Genomic DNA, 21,881 nt, shown 5'->3' with positions numbered 1-21,881 from the left:
CAAGGGAAGCGGAGGAGGTGCAAATGATTGTACAGCCTGTTCAAGAAGTAATTGTTAAGAAGGTGCCAGATGTATTTAAAGAATTTACTTCTATGGGTAAAGTTTACTCATGTGTATCAGGAGGAGCAGGTAAAGAAGTCACAATTTTAAGAGATACAGGGGCTAGTCAATCTTTAATGGTAAGAAATGAGGATTTATGTAGTTGGGAAGAATATTGCCAGAAAAGGTGGTGATATGTGGAATTCAGGGTGAGAGGAGTAGTGTTTCGTTATTTAAGGTAAGGTTGGAACGTCCAGTGAGGTGAAGTGGTAGTAGGAGTAATAGATAAACTATCTTGTCCGGGAATATAGTTTATCTTGGGTAATGATACAGCTGGATCGCAGGTGGGAGTGAAAACTACTGTGGTTGATAAGCCAGTGGAAAATCAGACAACTGAAGGGTTGAAGGACGAATATCCTGGGATTTTTCCGGTTTGTGTAGTAACCAGGTCGCAAAGTCACAGGTCAAGACAAGAGGAGAAATCAAAGAGTGAAGATGAAGTTGAAGTGCAATTATCAGAAACGATTTTTGATCAGATGGTTGAAAAAGAACAAGAACAGGTGGAGGATGAGGCGGATATTTTTAGTTCAGGAAAATTGGCGGAGTTACAACAGAAAGATGTAGAAATATAACGGATATATCAGAAAGCATATACGGAAGAGGAATCTGAGAGTATACCAGAGTGTTATTACCGTAAAAGTGATGTCTTGATGAGAAAATGGAGACCTGTACATATGCAGGCGGATGAAAAGTGGGCAGAAGTTCATCAAGTGGTATTGCCGGTAGGGTATAGAAAGGAGATGTTGCGAGTGGCACATGAGGTACCAGTGGGAGGTCATTTGGGAATAAGGAAAAATTGGTGGGTGAGAAATTGGAAATTACACTATTGGATTACATGTCAAATTTTGGGGAACGATTAAATAGAGCAGGTGAATTGGCTAGACAACATTTGAAAGTTGCACAAAATGTGATGAAACTGGTAGCGGACAAGAAATCCAAAGTTCAAAGCTTTGCCTGTGGCGATAAAGTTTTAGTGTTGTTACCAGTGGAAGGTGAGCCTTGAAAAGCTAGGTTTTGTGGACCGTGTCAGATTTAAAGGAAATTAAGTGAGGTGAATTATGTGGTAAAAACACCAGATAGAAGGAAGACTCACCGAGTGTGTCATGTGAATATGCTTAAAAGGTACTTTGAAAGGGAAGGAGAGAAAAAGGAGGTTTTAATGATTCTAACTCAAAGTGACGAACCAAATCCAGATGACTGTGAATTTGACATACCTCAAATTAAATTGGAAAATGAGGATGTTCTTAAAAATTGGGATGAATTGTTGTTACCTTCCAGAGGAAAAACAAACTGACCTGAAAGAGGTATTGATATCACATGGGCAAGTTTGTGGAGATAAATTGGGAAGTACTAAAATGGCTATACATGATGTAGATGTGGGAAATGCTCTTCCTATCAAACAACATCCATATAGACGTAACCCTTTAAAATTGGCACAGGATAACAAAGAGATTGAGAGTATGCTGAAGAATGGCATAATTGAAGTGGGTTGCAGCCAATGGAGCTCACCCATAGTGATGGTACCTAAATCAGATGGTACCCAACGGTTGTGTGTGGACTATCGAAAAGTGAATGCAGTTACAAGAACGGACTCTTATCCTATCCCACGTTTGGAGGATTGCATTGAGAAAGTGGAACAATCCGCTTTTATTTCCAAATTGGATTTACTGAAAGGCTACTGGCAGGTACCTTTATCTGAAAGAGCGAAGGAGATTTCAGCTTTTGTGACTCCAAATGGTATATATCAGTTCAAAGTTATGCCATGTGGCATGGAAAACGCCCCAGCAACATTTCAACGGTTACCCAATTGTGCGATATACATCGATGATCTGGTAGTTTTCAGCCAGAAATGGAAAGAACATTTAAAACATCTGAGGGAGTCATTCGATTGACTTCAGGAGCGGGTTTGGTGATAAACCTAGTCAAAAGTGAATTTGGAAAAGCCCAAGTCACTTTCCTTGGCCATACAATCGGATAGGGTCGACTGGTCCCACTGGATGTAAAAACGAAAGTTATTGAGGAGTTTCTGATACCCTCGACACAACGGGAAATAATGCGATTTCTTGGTATGAGTGGATTTTACTGGAAATTTGTACCACATTTTAGCAGTGTGGTCGCTCCACTGACAGACTTGCTCAAGAAGCGTAACAAATTCCAGTGGACAGCGGAGTGTCAACAGGCATCTGGCGGCCTGAAGGCTGTGTTAACCACTGCTCCTGTGTTAGTCATCCCAAATTATACCAAACCCTTCAAAGTGGCTGTTGATGCGAGCGATGTGGGCGTAGGTGCGATGCTTCTACAAGACGATGACGAAGGGCTAGAGCGGCCTGTTCATTATTTTTCAAAGAAATTGAATTCTCACCAAAAAAAAGTATTCGACAACTGAAAAGGAGACTTTGAGTTTGGTGCTGGCTTTGCAACATTTTCACATTTATGTGACCAACAGTCCGTCTGACACCATTATATATACTGATCATAATCCGTTGACGTTTTTGGAGCGATTCCAGAACAATGCAAGGCTGTTTCGCTGGAGTTTATTGTTACAGCCATTTCATTTAAAAATAGTACATGTGGCAGGACGGGAAAATGTGATAGCCGATGCTTTGTCACGAATCCTTTGACGTGATCAATTGAGAAGGTTTTTGGTTGGAGGAAGAAGAACAAAGAAAAATAAAACCATCTTGAAGTTGATGGTTTGTTTTTTTTTCTTGGGGGGAGGTGTCATGTGAGAGTACCTTTAAGACATGGATGTTTAAGCAATGTACCTTTTAGAAAACAGTGATGTCAGAAAGTGGGTGGAGCTGAGTTCAGATCAGCCATTTTGCAGTTTAGTTTAACCTGATGTGATTCTGTTTAAAGGTGTTAAGTCTCTTGGAAGTTTGAAGGAACATTTTGAGGAATGATTTACTGTTACAATATTTTCAGAGTTATCTTTGAAGTAAGGGGTGTTAAGAGATCCCATGTTTATTTAAGATGTTAAGTTGAGTTCATGGAATAAACATTGTTTTGTGTTTGAAACCCCACATGTCCATAATTGTAATCCCACTCCTAGGGAACAAGCCGTGTGCTCGGAAAAGCAACAATAGCATTAAAGGGAGAGGGTGGTTGAACTCTATGATACATTTTGGGGTTCTGAAATCCCCTCGTCCATAACACCCCCCCCCCCACGCGGGACCCCAACCTCCCCCCCCCCCCCGCCCACGCAGGACCCCAAACCCCCTCCCCCACACGGGACCCCAAACCCTCCCCATGCTGGATCCCAAATGTCTCCCCAACTCCTCCAAACATGCAAACGCCCGGGTTGGCCTTGTTAATTGTGAGGTCTTGGTCCTATTTTTGCTGATGAATCAGGATTTTTGTCACAGTTGGGATCTGTTCCCGTGTTGATGCTAATCGAGCAGATCTTCATGGTGGCTTTGATATTGTCTTTGAAACATTTTCCTTTGCCTCCTGGTATGTACGCCCCCTGGATTGAGTAGAGCGCCTGTGTGGACAGTCTCATGTTGGGTATTCTGAGGACGTGTGGCATCTAACTCCGAGCTCTGCAATCACTCATCATTTAGACAAAGTGCTTCTTCCTGCCAAAATTTCCCATTTTCCCACATTATACTCCATCTGCCAGATCCTTGTCGACTCGGTTAACCGGTTTCTATCCGTTTGTAACCACTTCCTCCTCAAAATTTCCTTTCTTGTCTTTCTCTATGTCATCAGCACATTTAGCAAAACCATACCTTCAGTGCCATCACTGGATTGCATTGGATTTGTTTATTGTCACGTGTACCAACGCACAGTGAAAGGTATTTTTCTGCGTGCAGCTCAAACAGATCATTTAATACATGAAAAGAAAATACATAATATGGCAACACAAAGTACACAATGTAAATACATAGGCACCGGCATCAGGTGAAGCTTACAGGAGTGTAGTATTAATCAGATCAGTCCATAAGAGGGTCGTTTAGGAGTCTGGTAACAGCGGGGAAGAGGCTGTTTTTGAGTCTGTTAGTCCGTGTTCTCAGACTTCTGTATCTCCTGCCCGATGGAAGAAGTTGGAAGAGTGAGTAAGCCGGGTGGGAGGGATCTTTGATTATGCTGCCCGCGTTCCCCAGGCAACGGGAGGTGTAGATGGAGCCAATGGAAGGGAGGCAGGTTGGTGTGATGGACTGGACTTGTTCACGGCTGTAGAACATAGAACATAGCACAGTACAGGCCCTTCAGCCCACGATGTCGTGCCGACCATTTATCCTGATCTAAGATCAACCTAACCTACACCCCTTCAATTTACTGCTCTCCATGTGCCTGTCTCAGAGTCGCTTAAATGTCCCGAATGACTCTGACTCCACCACCTCTGCTGGCCGTGCATTCCACACACCCACCACTCTCTGTGTAAAGAACCTACCTCTGATATCTCCCCTATACCTTCCTCCAATCACCTTAAAATTATGTCCCCTCGTGACAGCCATTTCCACCCTGGGGAAAAGTCTCTGGCTATCCACTCTATCCATGCCTCTCATCACCTTATACACCTCTATCAAGTCACCTCTCTGCCTTCTTCACCCCAATGAGAAAAGCCCTAGCTCCCTCAACCTTTCTTCATAAGACCTGCCCTCCAGTCCATCCACATCCTTCCTATAATGAGGCGACCAGAACTGGACACAATATTCCAAGTGAGGTCTAACCAGGGTTTTATAAAGCTGCAGCAAAACCTCGCGGCTCTTAAACTCAATCCCCCTGTTAATGAAAGCCAACACACCATAGGCCTTCTTTAACAACCCTATCAACCTGGGTGGCAACTTTGAGGGATCTATGTACATGGACCCCAAGATCCCCCTCTTCCTCCACACTTCCAAGAATCCTGCTTTTAACCCTGTATTTAGCTCTCTGTAGTTTCTTGCGGTCCTGGGCCGAGCAGTTGCCATACCAGGCTGTGATGCAGCCCGATAGGATGCTTTCTATGGTGCGTCTGTAAAAGTTGGTAAGAGTCAATGTTATCCAAGTTATTTATATGAATTTTTAACTTTTGAGGCCCCAGTACTGATCCCTGTGGGACACCTAACATCACATCCTGCCAACCAGGATTAGCCAGCCAATCTTCAATCCATGCCAATATGTTACCTTCTAAACCACAAACTTTCATTTTCCACAATAACCTTTGACATGGCATTTTTCAAATGCCTCAGAAACATAGAAACTAGGTGCAGGAGGCGGCCCTTCGGCCCTTCGAGCCGGCACCACCATTCAATACCCTGGCTGATCATGCAATCCCGCTTTCTCTCCATACCCCTCGATCCCTTTAGCCGCAAGGGCCACGTCCAGCTCCCTCTTGAATATATCCAACACCGGCCCCAGCAGCTTCCTGTGGGAGAGAATTCCACAAGTTCACAACTCTCTGAGAGAAGAAGTTCTTCCTCATCTCAGTCCTGAATGGCTGACCCCTTATTCTTAGGCTGTGACCCCTAGTTCTGGACATCACCAACATCAGGAACATTCTTCCCGCATCCAGCCTGTCCAGTCCCATCAGGAATTTATATGTTTCTATGAAATCCTCTCTCATTCTTCTCAACTCCAGTGAGTGCAAGCCCAGTCGATCCAGTCTTTCTCCATGTGTCAGTCCTGCCACCCCAGGAATTAGTCTGGTGAACCTTCGCTGGACACCCTCAACAGCAAGAATGTCCTTCCTCAACTAGGAGACCAAAACTGCCACAATACTCAAGGTGTGACCTCACCAAGGCCCTGTATAACTGCAGCAAGACATCCCTACTATACTCAGATCCTCTCGCTATGAAGGCCAGCATGCCATTAGCTCTCCTCACCGCCTGCTATACCTGCATGCCAACCTTATTGACATTGATGGCAATAACAGGAAGGCAGATTATTATCTGACTGGTGGCAGTTTAGGAAAAGGGGAAGTGCAACGAGACCTGGGAGTCACAGTCACTGAAGGTTGGTTCACCCTTGTCCACTCGACTGGATGCCAACCTTCAGCGACTGTTCCACCATCACACCCAGGTCTCGTTGCACTTCCCCTTTTCCTGAACTGCAGATAAAAGTCAGATAATCTGCCTTCCTGTTTTTGCCATCAAATTGAATAACCTCACATTTACCCACATTATATTGCATTTGCCAAGTATTTGCCCACTCAGCCAGCCTGCCAAGTCACCCTGCAGCCTCTCTGCATCCTCCTCACAGCACACACTGCCACCCAGCTTAGTGTCGTCTGCAAATCTGGAGATATTGCAATTCCTGCGTCCAAATCATTAATATATATTGTGGACAGCTGGGGTCCCAGCACTGAACCCTGCGGTACCCCACTAGTCACTGCCTGCCACTCTGAAAAGCACCCATTTATTCCCACTCTCTGCTTTCTATGTGCCAATCAGTTCTCTATCCTCATCAATACATTACCCCCAATACCTTGAGCTTTAATTTTGCTCATTAATCTCTTGTGTGGGTCCTTGTAAAAAGCCTTTTGAAAGTCCAGATACACAACATCCACTGGTTCACTCTTGTCCACTCCACTGGTCACATCCTCAAAAAATTCCAGAAGATTTGTCAAGCATGATTTCCCTTTAGTGAATCTATGCTGACTTGGATCCTGTCCCCACTTTCCAAATGCTCAGTTATTTCATCCTTGATAATTGACTCCAGCATTTTCCCCACCACCGATGTCAGGCTAATCGGTCCATAATTCCCTGTTTTCTCTCTCCCTCCTTTTTTAAAAAGTGGGGTTACATCAGCTACCCTCCAATCCACTGGAACTCTTCCAGAGTCTATAGAATGCTGGAAAATGATCACCAATGTGTCCACTATCTCTGGAGCCACTTCCTTAAGTACTCTGGGATGCAGAGCATCAGGCCCTGGGGACTTAATGGATTTTAATCCCATCAATTTCCCCGATGCTATTTTCTGATTAATAAGGATTTCCTTCAGTTCCTCCTTCATGCTGACCCTCTGACCCCGAGTATTTCCGGAAGGTTCTTTGTGTCCTCAGTGAAGACAGATCCAAAGTATTTCTTCAACTGGTCTGCCATCTCTTTGTTGCCCATTATGAATTCACCTGATTCTAACTGTAAGGGACCCACATTTGTCTTCACCATTCTTTTTCTCTTCACATATCTATTAGAAGCTTTTGCAGTCAGTTTTTATGTTTTCTGCAAGCTTATTCTCTTATTCTATTTTCCCCTCCTGAATTAAACCCTTTGTCCTCCTCTGCTGAATTTTAAATGTCTTCCAGTCCTCGGGCTTGCTCCTCTTTCTGCCGATTTATACGCCTCCTGATTTCCCTTGTTCACCGTGGTTGAGCTACCTTTCCCATCTTACTCTTGCGCCAGACAGGGGTGTACAATTGTTGAAGTTCATCCATGTGTTCTTGAAATTACTGCCATTCCCTATCTACCATCAACCCCCTGAAGAAACCAGAAGCTTCCTTGACTACCTTGTACACTTGTGTTACCACTTTGCCAGCTTATCCTAGCCAATGCTCAGACCATCAAACTTAGCTTTCTTTCAGTTCAAGATCCGAGTCTCTGACTTAACTGTGTCACTCTCCACTTTAATGAACAACGAACAGCAAAGAACAATACAGAACAGGAACAGGCCCTTCGGCCCTCCAAGCCTGTACCGGTCATGACACCATCCTTGTCCAAAACTCTCAGCACTTCCTTGTGCCGTATCCCTCTATATCCATCCTATCCATGTGTTTGTCAAGATGCCCTTTGAACGCCATTAACAACTTCCACAACCTTCCCTGGCAATGCGTTCCAGGCACTTAACACCCTCTTGTGTAAAAACCCTTCCTCGCACATCTCCTCTAAACTTTGCCCCACTGACCTTAAACCTATGCCCCCTGGTGACTGACCTCTCCACTCTGGGAAAGAGTGCCTGCCCATCCACTCTATCCATGCCCCTCATAATCTTGTCGACCTCTATCAGGTCGCCCCTCAACCTCCGTCGTTCTAATGAAAACCGTCTGAGTCTATTCAGCCTCTCCACATAGCTAACACCCTCCAGACCAGGCAACATCCTGGTAAACCTCCTCTGCATCCTCTCCAAAGCCTCCACTTCCTTCTGGTTTGATGATTTGATTTGATTTATTATTATTACATGTATTAGTGTACAGTGAAAAGTGTTGTTTCTTGCATGCTGTACAAACAATGCCTACCGTACATAGGGAAGGAAGGAGAGACTGCAGAATTTAATGTTACAGTTATAGCAAGGTGTAGAGAAAAAATCAACTTAATACGAGATAAGTCCATTCAAAAGTCTGATGGCAGTAGGGAAGAAGCTGCTCTTGAGTCGGTTGGTGCGTGGCCTCAAACTTTGGTATCTTTTTCCTGACGGAAGAAGGTGGAAGAGAGTATGTCCGGGGTGCGTGGGTTCCTTAATTATGCTGGCTGCCTTTGAGGCAGCGGGAATTGTAGACAGAGTCAATGGATGGGAGGCTGGTTTGCGCGATGGACTGGGCTACATTCATGACCTTTTGTAGTTTCCTGCGGTCTTGGGCAGAGCAGGCTCCATACCGAGCTGTGATACAACCAGAAAGAATGCTTTCTATGGTGCATCTGTAAGAGTTGGTGAGAGTCGTAGCTGACATGCCAAATTTTCTTAAGAGAAAGTAGAGTCATTGGTGGGCTTTCTTGGCTATAGTGTCGGCATGGGGGGACCAGGACAGGCTGTTGGTGATCTGTACACCTAAAAACTTGAAGCTCTCGACCCTTTCTACTTCTTTCCCATTGACGTAGACAGGGGCATGTTCTCCACTACGCTTCCTGGAGTCGATGACAATTTCCTTTGTTTTGTTGACAGTGAGGGAGAGATTATTGTCGTCGCACCAGTTCACCAGATTCTCTATCTCATTCCTGTACTCTGTCTCGTCATTGTTTGAAATTGTCATCAGCAAATTTGAAAATCGAGTTGATGGGGAATTTGGCCACACAGTCATGGGTGTATAAGGAGTATAGGAGGGGGCTGAGGACACAGCTTTGCGGGGCACCGGTGTTGAGGATGATCGTGGAGATGTTGTTGCCTATCTTTACTGATTGTGGCCTGTGGGTGAGAAAGTTCAGGATCCAGTCGCAGAGGGAGGAGCCGAGGCCAAGGCCACGGAGTTTGGAGATGAGTTTCGTAGGAATGATGGTGTTGAAGGCTGAGCTGTAGTCGATAAATGGGAGTCTGACATAGGTGTCTTTGTTGTCTAGGTGTTCCAGGGTAGAGTGCAGGGCCATGGAGATGGTGTCTGCTGTGGACCTGTTGCAGCGGGAGGCGAGCTGTAGTGGATCAAGGCAATCCGGGAGGCTGGAGTGGATTCATGACTAACCTTTCGAAGCACCTCATGATGATGGATGTCAGAGCCACTGGACGGTTGTCATTAAGGCACGCTGCTTGGCTTTTTTTTGGTACAGGGATGATGGTTGTCGTCTTGAAGCAGATAGGGACCTCAGATTGTTGTAAAGAGAGGTTGACGATGTCTGCGAATACCCCCACCCGGTGCTCCGCACAAGACCCGAGTGCTCGTCCGGGTACCCCATCCGGGCCAGTGGCTTTCCGAGGGTTGACCTTCGAGAAGGCTGCTCTGATGTCTGCAGTGGTGATCCCAGATCACCAGAGACGACGAGGAACTTTGTCTCTTACAGGTTCACAGGGGAAGATATATTCAATTTTATTGAGCTGAAAGTAGAGACGAAACAAAAAAAAGAAACATTTTCACATTTGGAGAAGTTCAGTTCAAAGAGATTGTTCCAAACAATGGAAACTGAGGTGAAAGAGGAAAGATATTTAATGAAAGGGATGTTTATCTGGGTGGAGCTACTGTCGGGGAAATGCCTGAAAACCAGTTCCTATGTGTGGGAGTGGCTGAGAAACTGGAAAGTTTGATTTGGAAGCAGCCACACACAGTTCCGTCAGGAGACACTTTGTTTTAGGAAGAGGTTTGTTTCTGAACCTGAAATCATGATGTGTCATGGTGTCGACACCCCCCTCCCTCGGGTTTCCTGGCAGTGTGGGGTGGCTTCACTGGGAATTCCCAAGTATCCCATATTCCTTCTTAACCACCTTTATCTACCTGTCCTGCATTTCAGGGATTTATGGACAAGCTCCCCAAGGTCCCTCTGTTTCTCTGCACTTCCTGGCGTCCTCCCGTTCATTGTGTATTCCCTGTCCTGTCAGTCATCCCAAAATGCATCACCCCACACTTTTCAGGGTTAAAGTCCATTTGTCCCTGTTCTGTCCATCTGACCAGCCCGTCTATGTCGTCCTGAAATCCAAAGCTTTTCTCCTCACTATTTACCACACCATCAATATTTGTGTTCCTGCGAATTTACTGATCATATCCCCACATTCACATTGAGGTTATTAATATACAAAGCAAACAGTGAAGGACCCAGTACCGATCCCGGTGGTATTCCTCTGCACACCGACATCCAGCACCGATCCCGGTGGTATTCCTCTGTACACCAGCATCCAGCACCGATCCCGGTGGTATTCCTCTGCACACCGACATCCAGCACCGATCCCGGTGGTATTCCTCTGTACACCAGCATCCAGCACCGATCCCGGTGGTATTCCTCTGCACACCAGCATCCAGCACCGATCCCGGTGGTATTCCTCTGCACACCGACATCCAGCACCGATCCCGGTGGTATTCCTCTGTACACCAGCATCCAGCACCGATCCCGGTGGTATTCCTCTGCACACCGACATCCAGCACCGATCCCGGTGGTATTCCTCTGCACACCGACATCCAGCACCGATCCCGGTGGTATTCCTCTGTACACCGGCATCCAGCACCGATCCCGGTGGTATTCCTCTGCACACCGACATCCAGCACCGATCCCGGTGGTATTCCTCTGTACACCAGCATCCCGGTGGTATTCCTCTGCACACCAGCATCCAGCACCAATCCCGGTGGTATTCCTCTGCACACCGACATCCAGCACCGATCCCGGTGGTATTCCTCTGTACACCAGCATCCAGCACCGATCCCGGTGGTATTCCTCTGTACACCGGCTTCCACACAAACAACCTTTGACCATCAGCCTCTACTTCCTGCCACTCGGCCAATTTTAGGTCCAATTTGCTGAATTGCCCTGGATCTCCTATATGGGACCTCATCTACACACCTAGTCACTTCCTCGGAAAATTCAATGCAATTTGTTAGGCTTGACCCCCTGGCAAAGCCATACTGACTATCCTTTATTAATCATTGCCTCTCTCAAGTGGAGATTAATTCTGTAACACAGAATTTCTTCCAATAGTTTCTCTATCATTGATGTTAGACTCACTGACCTGTAATTTCCTGTTTTTTCCCTACTTTACTTCTTGAATAATGGCACCACATTCGTTGTCCTCCAGCCCTCTGGCATCGCTCCTGTGGCCAGAGATGATTTGAAAATTATTTTCTGAGTCGCTGCATCCTTCTTTTTTCCCTCCCACTGCAGCCTGGGATACATTGCATCTGGGCCTGGGGATTTATCCACTTCCAAGCCCTCTGAGGCCGCCAACACCTCCTCCCTCTCTGTTCATTTGTTTAATTATACCCCTTGTTCTGCATTACAAGCCAGCCGTTTAACCCACTGTGCTAAACCAGCCCCTGAGAATCAGCCCATTTATGGGAACATGTTGGCCCTGTCTGCCCTCTGTTTCCTGAGGTCCACTGCTCTGATGTGGATCTTCCTACCAGTAGCTGCTCCCAGTCTATTGTGGCCAGACCCTGACTCTCTGAACGGGTAGAGGGCATCCTGAAGGGGGAGGGCAAACAGGCAGAGGTCGTTGTACATATTGGTACTACCGACATAGGCAGGAAGGGGCATGAGGTCCTGCAGCAGGAGTTCAGGGAGCTAGGCAGAAAGTTAAAAGACAGGACCTCTAGGGTTGTAATCTCGGGATTACTCCCTGTGCCACATGCCAGTGAGGCTAGAAATAGGAAGATAGAGCAGCTAAACACGTGTCTAAACAGCTGGTGTAGGAGGGAGGGTTTCCGTTATCTGGACCACTGGGAGCTCTTCCGGGGCAGGTGTGACCTATATAAGAAGGATGGGTTGCATCTAAACTGGAGAGGCATAAATATCCTGGCCGCGAGGTTTGCTAGTGTCACTCGGGAGGGTTTAAACTAGTATGGCAGGGGGGTGGGCACGGGAGCAATAGGTCAGAAGGTGAGAGCATTGAGGGAGAACTAGGGAATAGGGACAGTGGGGCTCTGAGGCAGAGCAGACAGGGAGAAGTTGCTGAACACAGCGGGTCTGGTGGCCTGAAGTGCATATGTTTTAATGCAAGAAGTATTATGGGTAAGGCAGATGAACTTAGAGCTTGGATTAGTACTTGGAATTATGATGTTGTTGCCATTACAGAGACCTGGTTGAGGGAAGGGCAGGATTGGCAGCTAAACGTTCCAGGATTTAGATGTTTCAGGCAGGATAGAGGGGGATGTAAAAGGGGAGGCGGAGTTGCACTACTGGTTAGAGAGGAAATCACAGCTGTACTACGGGAGGACACCTCAGAGGGCAGTGAGGCTATATGGGTAGAGATCAGGAATAAGAAGGGTGCAGTCACAATGTTGGTGGTTTACTCCAGGCCTCCCAACAGCCAGCGGGAGATAGAGGAGCAGATAGGTAGACAGATTTTGGAAAAGAGTAAAAACAACAGGGTTGTGATGATGGGAGAATTCAACTTCCCCAATATTGACTGGGACTCACTTAGTGCCAGGGGCTTAGACGGGGCAGAGTTTGTAAGGAGCATCCAGGAGGGCTTCTTAAAACAATATGTGGACAGTCGAACTAGGGAAGGGGCGGTACTGGACCTGGTATTGGGGAATGAGCCCGGCCAGGTGGTAGATGTTTCAGTAGGGGAGCATTTCAGGAACAGTGACCATAATTCAGTAAGTTTTAAAGTGCTGGTGGACAAGAATAAGAGTGGTCCTAGGATGAATGTGCTAAATTGGGGGAAGGCTAATTATAACAATATTAGGCGGGAACTGAAGAACATAGATTGGGGGCGGATGTTTGAGGGCAAATCAACATCTGACATGTGGGAGGCTTTCAAGTGTCAGTGCAAAGGAATTCAGGACAGGCATGTTCCTGTCAGGAAGAAGGATAAATACGGCAATTTTCGGGAACCTTGGATGACGAGAGATATTGTAGGCCTCGTCAAAAAGAAAAAGGAGGCATTTGTCAGGGCTAAAAGGCTGGGAACAGACGAAGCCTGCGTGGAATATAAGGAAAGTAGGAAGGAACTTAAGCAAGGAGTCAGGAGGGCTAGAAGGGGTCACGAAAAGTCATTGGCAAATAGGGTTAAGGAAAATCCCAAGGCTTTTTACACGTACATAAAAAGCAAGAGGGTAGCCAGGGAAAGGGTTGGCCCACTGAAGGATAGGCAAGGGAATCTATGTGTTGAGCCAGAGGAAATGGGCGAGGTACTAAATGAATACTTTGCATCAGTATTCACCAAAGAGAAGAAATTGGTAGATGTTGAGTCTGGAGAAGGGTGTGTAGATAGCCTGGGTCACATTTAGATCGAAAAAGACGAGGTGTTGGGTGTCTTAAAAAATATTAAGGTAGATAAGTCCCCAGGGCCTGATGGGATCTACCCCAGAATACTGATGGAGGCTGGAGAGGAAATTGCTGAGGCCTTGACAGAAATTTTTGGATACTCACCGTCTTCAGGTGATGTCCCGGAGGACTGGAGAATAGACAATGTTGTTACTCTGTTTAAGAAGGGTAGCAAGGATAATCCAGGGAACTACAGGCCGATGAGCCTTACTTCAGTGGTAGGGAAATTACTGGAGAGAATTCTTCGAGACAGGATCTACTCCCATTTGGAAGCAAATGGACGTATTAGTGAGAGGCAGCATGGTTTTGTGAAGGGGAGGTTGTGTCTCACTAACTTGATAGAGTTTTTCGAGGAGGTCACTAAGATGATTGATGCAGGTAGGGCAGTGGATGTTGTCTATATGGACTTCAGTAAGGCCTTTGACAAGGTCCCTCATGGTAGACTAGTACAAAAGGTGAAGTCACACGGGATCAGGGGTGAGCTGGCAAGGTGGATACAGAACTGGCTAGGTCATAGAAAGCAGAGAGTAGCAATGGAAGGATGCTTTTCTAATTGGAGGGCTGTGACCAGTGGTGTTCCACAGGGATCAGTGCTGGGACCTTTGCTCTTTGTAGTATATATAAATGATTTGGAGGAAAATGTAACTGGTCTGATTAGTAAGTTAGCAGACGACGCAAAGGTTGGTGGAATTGCGGATAGCGATGAGGACTGTCAGAGGATACAGCAGGATTTAGATTGTTTGGAGACTTGGGCGGAGAGATGGCAGATGGAGTTTAATCCGGACAAATGTGAGGTAATGTATTTTGGAAATCTAATCAAGGTAGGGAATATACAGTGAATGGTAGAACCCTCAAGAGTATTGAAAGTCAAAGAGATCTAGGAGTACAGGCCCACAGGTCACTGAAAGGGGCAACACAGAAGGTAGTCAAGAAGGCATACGGCATGCTTGCCTTCATTGGCCGGGGCATTGAGTATAAGAATTGGCAAGTCATGTTGCAGCTGTATAGAACCTTAGTTAGGCCACACTTGGAGTATGGTGTTCAATTCTGGTCGCCACACTACCAGAAGGATGTGGAGGCTTTAGAGAGGGTGCAGAAGAGATTTACCAGGATGTTGCCTGGTATGGAGGGCATTAGCTATGAGGAGCGGTTGAATAAACTCGGTTTGTTCTCACTGGAACGACTGAGATTGAGGGGTGACCTGATAGAGGTCTACAAAATTATGAGGGGCATAGGCAGAGTGGATAGTCAGAGGCTTTTCCCCAGGGTAGAGGGGTCAATTACTCGGGGGCATAGGTTTAAGGTGAGAGGGGCAAGGTTTAGAGTAGATGTACGAGGCAAGTTTTTTACGCAGAGGGTAGTGGGTGCCTGGAACTCGCTACCGGAGGAGGTGGTGGAAGCAGGGACGATAGTGACATTTAAGGGGCATCTTGACAAATACATGAATAGGATGGGAATAGAGGGATACGGACCCAGGAAGTGTAGAAGATTTTAGTTTAGTCGGACAGCATGGTCGGCACGGGCTTGGAGGGCCGAAGGGCCTGTTCCTGTGCTGTACATTTCTTTGTTCTTTGTTCTTAACCGATTAAAATCGGACTTCCCCCAATTCGGGAACCTTGGGTGCGATTCAGTCACTGGGTTACGCCTGGCATAATGGGTCAATTCGCGAGAGCCCCAAAACTGTCTCCATGCCAGGTACGAAGCCTCGCACGAGTCACGGCATGGTCTGGATCACCCCCTTGCTGGGCACAGGGGACAACGGCCAGGCCTGTGACCCTTCGGCAGTGCCTTTTACCACATGTTTTCACAACGTGGACCAGGCATGATGGCACCTCTTGAGGGTGGGAGGGGGTCTCACAGGCAATTAGAGATCCCGGTTGCTCGGGGACAGGGCAGGGTAGCACACCGGTACTCCATCTGGCACATTGGCAGCGGCAGGGTATGTAAAACCCCATATGGTTCACTCATGTTGTTTAGGGCAGGAACATGGGATTTAGGAGCAGAAGTCGGTAATTCAGCCCCTCGAGCCTGCTCCACCATTCCTGGCTGATCTCTTCCTGGTCTCAAATCCACCACTGCACCTGTTCCTCATATCCCATTTTTTAATTCAGAAAGGTATCTATCTCCTCCTTGAAACCATTTAATGAGTCGGATTCCACTGCACTGTGGAGCAGCGAGTTCCACAAATTCACCACCCTCTGCGGGAAGTAGTTCCTCCTCATCTCAGTTCTAAATCTACCGCCTCTCAACCTCTATCTGTGACCTCTCGTTTCAGAGCACCTCACAAGGGGAAATATTTGGTCTATGTTTACTTTATCAATCCCTTTAGTATTTTATACACCTCAATCAGATCCCCTCATCCTTCTAAACTTCAGCGAGTATGAGCCCAAACTGTTTAATCTCTCCTCATCCGTCATCCCTTTCATCCCCGGAATCAATCTGGTGACCCTCCTCTGAACTGCCTCCAATGCCACCACATCCTTCCTCAAATAAGGAGACCAAAACTGGACACAATACTCCAGATGTGGTCTCACCCACACCCTATACAATTGCAACAACACTTCTCTGCTTTTATACTCCAGTCCTTTTGCAATAACCGTTAACATTCCATTTGCTTTTTGTACCTGCACACAGACTTCCATTCTTCCCCAGTCTGGACTTCAGACCCACAGCAATGTGGTTGACTCTCAAGTGCTCTCTGAAATGGAGGGTAGTTGGGGATGGGCAATAAATGCTGGTCCAGGCAGCGATGCTCACATCCTGCACATGTATCATTCTACCTTTGTTAAAAAAAAATACATCTGTGTTTGACAATTGTTTTGCCGGGAAGGGGTCTGTGCTTGAGCCATTGCATAGTACTGTTATTTGAATATCAACATGTATGGGATGGACGATATTGTGAAGTTAACTGGGCGTCCATATTACTTTCGCCTTCCAAAGGGTCATTTTATTCATTGAATTAAAGGCTTTTGTGTAGATGATGACCATGAAAAAAGAGATTTTCTGCTTTCTCCATTTCTCTGAACTTTGCGTGATGCAAACTTTAAGCCGGTGTTAATCAGGCAATATTGAGCTTTTTGTGTTGATATTTTTTAAAGTCAACACAGTTGGAAGAGCAGTGTTCTCCTGACAATAATCCCAAGATTTTGTTTCTACTTCGGACAATGATAGGCACAGTCTGTGTCTGCCTCCTTGATCTGATAATAAACTCAAATTCTGCTCTGCGATCTCATAATCCCGTGCAGAGAGATCGCAGAGCGGACGATTGGAGCCTCCAAACTTCATCCATCATTTTCGGTTGGTTTAATTGGTAAATACATATTGTTATGGGCCAGGGTTTGGAGAACCCCAAAGTGTATCATGGAGTTCACATGACCCACAACTTTTAATAGATTGCGGTATGGGGAGCACACGGCCCACTCTACAGGTGTGGTACAGCAGAAATGGAAAAGTACTTTTCAAAGCGAAACAATGTTTATTCTATGAACTCAAGTTAACCTTTTTAAAAACATATAGTGAACAACTTAACCATTAATTCAAATACAACCCCCAAGAATACAACACTAAATAATCCGCAAGCTGTCCTTTTAACATCCAGAAGACTTAAGAAACATCTTTTAACAGAAGCACATGAGGTTTACATTCATTACTGAGAACATTTATAATTCTGAATTCACCAAATGATCAAGAGACAGTCTTTTCATGGCAGAGAGATCAGCAGTACACCTGCTCTGTCTGGCTTCAGCTCCAACACTGAAAACAAAACTAAAACACACCCTGCAGCCTGCTCAAAAACGAAAGTAAAAAGCTGACAGACAGCCCAGCTCCACCCACTCTCTGACATCACTGCAGTAGTAAACACCCATTTATTAAAGGTACTGTCACTAGAGATATTTATATACACACCCATTTATAAACACCCATTTCTTAAAGATACTCTCACATGACAATATACAAAGAACTGTCTTCGCCTTGTGTAATAACTTGTTTTTTCTTTCTCTTCTGAAGGAAAGACATTGGCTGTAATAACAAGATTGGAATTTCTGGATCTCTCCATGAATAAAGATGTAGGAAGTGGTCTCAAAATCCTATTTCGGGAGTTGAAGCATGTCCCTCAACTGCAAGTGTTAAAGTTGCACCTCTGTGGATTGACAAAGGTCAATATCTGTGATTTAGGTAATTGCTCTAATGTGGCAATAAGGTAGTATCGACGTTTCCCTCACCTTCTGTGTCTTCCTCGCTGAAGAAAATAAATTCTAATATTTTGAGGGGCAAGTTGACAATGATGGATTGAGAAAATAAAATGATTTGATGGGAGACAGGCAGTGTCCAATATTTGAATTTGGATTTGTTTATTGTCACGTGTACCGGGGTGTTCTGCGTGCAACTCAGACAGATCATTTCGTACATGAACAGAAAATGCATAGGGAAAACATAAAATACACAATGTAAATACATAGACACAGGCATCGGGTGAAGCATACGGAGTATAGTACTACTCAGTATAGAAGATGTGTGAAGAGTTCAGATCAGTCTATAAGATGGTCGTTTAGGAATCTGGTAACGGCGGGGAAGAAGCTGTTTTTGAGTCTGTTCGTGTGTGTTCTCAGACTTCTGTATCTTCTGCGCGATGGTAGAAGTTGGAAGAGAGAATAACCTGGGTGGGAGGGGTCTTTGATTATGCTGCCCACTTTCCCCAGGCAGCGGGAGGTGTAGATGGAGTCAATGGATGGGAGGCAGGTTCGTGTGATGGACTGGGCGGTGTTCACGACGCTCTGTAGTTTTTTACGGTCTTGGGCCGAGCAGTTGCCATACCAGGCTGTGATGCAGCCAGATAGGATGCTTTCTATGGTGCATCTGTAAAAAGTTGGTAAGAGTCAGTGTGGACATGCCGAATTTCCTTAGTTTCCTGAGGAAGTGTAGGCGCTGTTGCGCTTTCTTGGTCATAGCATCGACGTAGGTGGACCGGGACAGATTTTTGATGATGTGCACACCTAGGAATTTGAAGCTGTCAACCATCTCCACCTCGGCCCCGTTGATGCTGACAGGGGTGAGTATGATACTTTCTTCCTGAAGTTAATGACCAGCTCTTTAGTTTTGCTGGCATTGAGGGAGAGATTGTTGTCGCTGCACCACTCCACTAGGTTCTCTATCTCCCTCCTGTATTCTGGCTCATCGTTGTTCGAGATCCGACCCACTATGGTCGTGTCATCAGCAAACGTGTAGATGGAGTTGGAGCTTAAGTACGCAGCCTTGCGGGGCCCCGGTATTGAGGACTATCGTGGAGGAGGTGTTGTTGTTTATTCTTACTGATTGTAGTCTGTGGGTCAGAAAGTCGAGGATCCAGTTGCAGAGTGAGGAGGCAAGTCCTAGGTTTGAAATTTGGATCATCGTTTTTTTTTAGGTATTCTGGGAGTATGGAGTTGATGAGTCTCATGACCAATCTCTCGAAGCACTTCATAATGATCGATGCCAAGGCTGCAGGATGGTAATTGTTGAGATACTTTGCCTGGTGGTTATTTGGCACTAGTATGATGGTGGTCTTCTTGAAGCAGGTGGAACCCTTGGAATGGAGTAGGGACAGGTTAAAGATGTCCACGAACACATCTGCCAGTTGGTCCACGCAGGATCTAAGTTCACGACCAGGGAGCCCGTCAGGACCTGTTCCTTTCCAAGGGGTCATTTTCAGGAAGGCAGATCTGACTGCGGAAGCTGTGATGGTGGGTATGGGTATGTTATGGGCTGTGATGGTGGGTATGGGTATGTTATGGGCTGTGATGGTGGGTATGGGTATGTTATGGGCTGTGATGGTGGGTATGGGTATGTTATGGGCTGCTGGGGCACTCAAAAACAGTTTGTTGGTTTCCTGCTCGAACCGAGCACAGATTGCATTGAGTTCATCGGGGAGGGGTGCGCTGCTGCTGGAGATACTGCTTGGCTTTGCTTTGTAGCCCGTTATGTTGTTAAGCCATGCCACAACCTATAAGAGTCCGGGACGTTAGTCTGTGACTCGACCTTAGACTGGTATTTTCTCTTGGCACCCCTGATTGCTTTGCGGAGGTCGTATCTGGATTTCTGGTACATGTCAAGGCCGCCTGTCTTGAACGCCTCAGACCTATCCTTCAGCAGGGAGTCAATCTCCCGATTAAACCGTGGTTTCCGTTTGGGCAACGCACATACTACCTTCGTTGACACAAAATCTTCTACACACCTGCTGATGAAGTCTGTGACAGTGGTGGCATGCTCGTTTAGGTTGGTCGCTGAGTTCTTGAATATGGGAAAGTCCACTGTCTCTAAGTAGTCACATAGGAGTTCTTCTGTTTCCTCGGACCAGCACTGCACGACCTTCTTAGCTGGATTCTCCCGCTTAAGTTTCCGCTTGTATGCCAGAAGGAGCACCGTCTTATGGTCCGATTTTCCGAAGTGCGATCGGGGGATGGATTTGTAAGCGTCCTTGATGTTTGTGTAGTAGTGGTCAAGGATGTTGGGCCCCTGGTGGAACAGGAGAAATGTTGGTGGAAATTTGGCAGTACACACTTGAGGTTGGCCTGGTTGAAGTACCCGGCCACGATTAACAAGTCCTCCGGATTTCTGTATCACTGTTATTTATAGCGGTGTGTAATTTGTCAAGCACCTTCCTCACTTTTGCCTAGGCTGGAATGTAGACCACTGTGATAATGGCAGAAGTGATCTCTTGTGGAAGATAGTATGGGTGGCACTTCATGGTCAGGTATTCCAGGTCCGGGGAGCAGTAGGTCGCCAGGGTCATCTCGTCCGAGGAGGAGTTGATGAGGAGGCAAACCCGTCCACCCTTCGCTTTGCCTGATGACGCCCTGCGGTCCATCCGGTGAATTGAGTAGCCGTCAGGTTGTATGGCACAGTCCGGTGAGGCGGGGGTGAGCCATGTCTCTGTGAAACAGAGCACACAGCAGTCTCTTACTTCCCTCTGAGAGGTAAGTCTGGCGTTAAGTTCGGCCAACTTGTATTCAATCACTTGGACGTTTGCCAGGAGTCTGCTGGGAAGAGGAGATTTGAAACCGCTTTGCTTCAGTCTCACCCTCGCTTCCTCGGTCGGAGGCTGTGGCTGGATGGTCCTGGTATCCAATTGGAGAAGTCTGACCTTGTGGAAGGTAAATGGTTGCATCTGGCCATCCACAATGACCTCCACTTTGCCAGCAACAGCCCGGGTTGAGAGTCCATACGTCCCACAGCACAGAGCATACCACAGAGTGGCTTATCATGGAGCTGTTCTCACTGGAACGAAGGATGTTGAGGGACGACCTGATAGAGGTCTACAATATTATGAGGGGCCTGGACAGAGTGGATAGAGGCTTTTCCCTAGGGTGGAAGATGAGGGGACATAGGTTTACGGTGCGAGGGGCAAAGTTTAGAGGAGATGTACGAGGGAAGTATTTTACACAGAGGGTAGTGGGAGCCTGGAACTCGCTGCCGGAAGATGTGGTGGAAGTAGGGACGGTAGTGACGTTTATGGGACGTCTTGAAAAATACATGAATAGGATGGGAATAGAAGGATACAGACCCCAGAAGTGTAGAAGGTTTTAGTTTAGACGGGCAGCATGGTCGGCACGGGCTTGGAGGGCCGAAGGGCCTGTTCCTGTGCTGTACTTTCCTTTGTTCTTACAACTGTGAAGCTCGTTCTAGATTGCCCACAAGGGGGAATATTTGGACTACATTTACTTTATCAATCCCTTTTAGTATTTTATATACCTCAATCAGATTTCCTCTCATCCTTCTAAACTCCAGCGAGTATAACCCCAAACTGTTCAATCTTTCCTCACATGTCAATGCTTTCATCCCCGGAATCAATCTGGTGACCCTCCTCTAAACTGCCTCCAATGCCACCACATCCTTCCCCAAATAAGGAGACCAAAACTGGACACAATACTCCAGATGTGGTCTCACCATCACCCTATAATAATCGCTTATTGTCACAAGTAGGCTTCAATGAAGTTACTGTGAAAAGCCCCTAGTCGCCACATTCTGGCGCCTGTTCGGGGAGGCCGGTACGAGAATTGAACCCACGTTTCTGGTCTTGTTCTGCATTAGAAGCCAGCTGTTTAGCCCACTGTGCTAAACCAGCCCATATTATACAAGTGCAACAACACTTCTCTACTTTTATACTCCAGTGCTTTTGCAAGAAACGCTAAAATTCCATTTGTCTTTTTAATTACCGGCCGTACCTTCAAACCGACTTTCTGTGATTCATGAACAAAGACACCCTCT

General features: G+C 46.4%; 1 protein-coding gene across 2 annotated transcripts in view; it reads left to right on the top strand.

The window, feature by feature from the left end:
* LOC140389482 (leucine-rich repeat-containing protein 31-like) overlaps positions 1-21,881 on the top strand; it is a 223,064-nt gene that overhangs the window by 117,883 nt on the left and 83,300 nt on the right. For both annotated transcript variants that reach the window (XM_072473615.1, XM_072473614.1), the window contains one exon: positions 17,646-17,813. In XM_072473615.1, the coding sequence (XP_072329716.1) occupies positions 17,646-17,813 (168 nt within the window). The remainder of the gene's footprint in view (positions 1-17,645; positions 17,814-21,881) is intronic.

The sequence above is a fragment of the Scyliorhinus torazame genome, chromosome 14, assembly GCF_047496885.1.
Source record: "Scyliorhinus torazame isolate Kashiwa2021f chromosome 14, sScyTor2.1, whole genome shotgun sequence".
Taxonomy (NCBI): Eukaryota; Metazoa; Chordata; class Chondrichthyes; order Carcharhiniformes; family Scyliorhinidae; genus Scyliorhinus; species Scyliorhinus torazame.
This window is presented reverse-complemented; position numbering and strand designations above follow the sequence as displayed.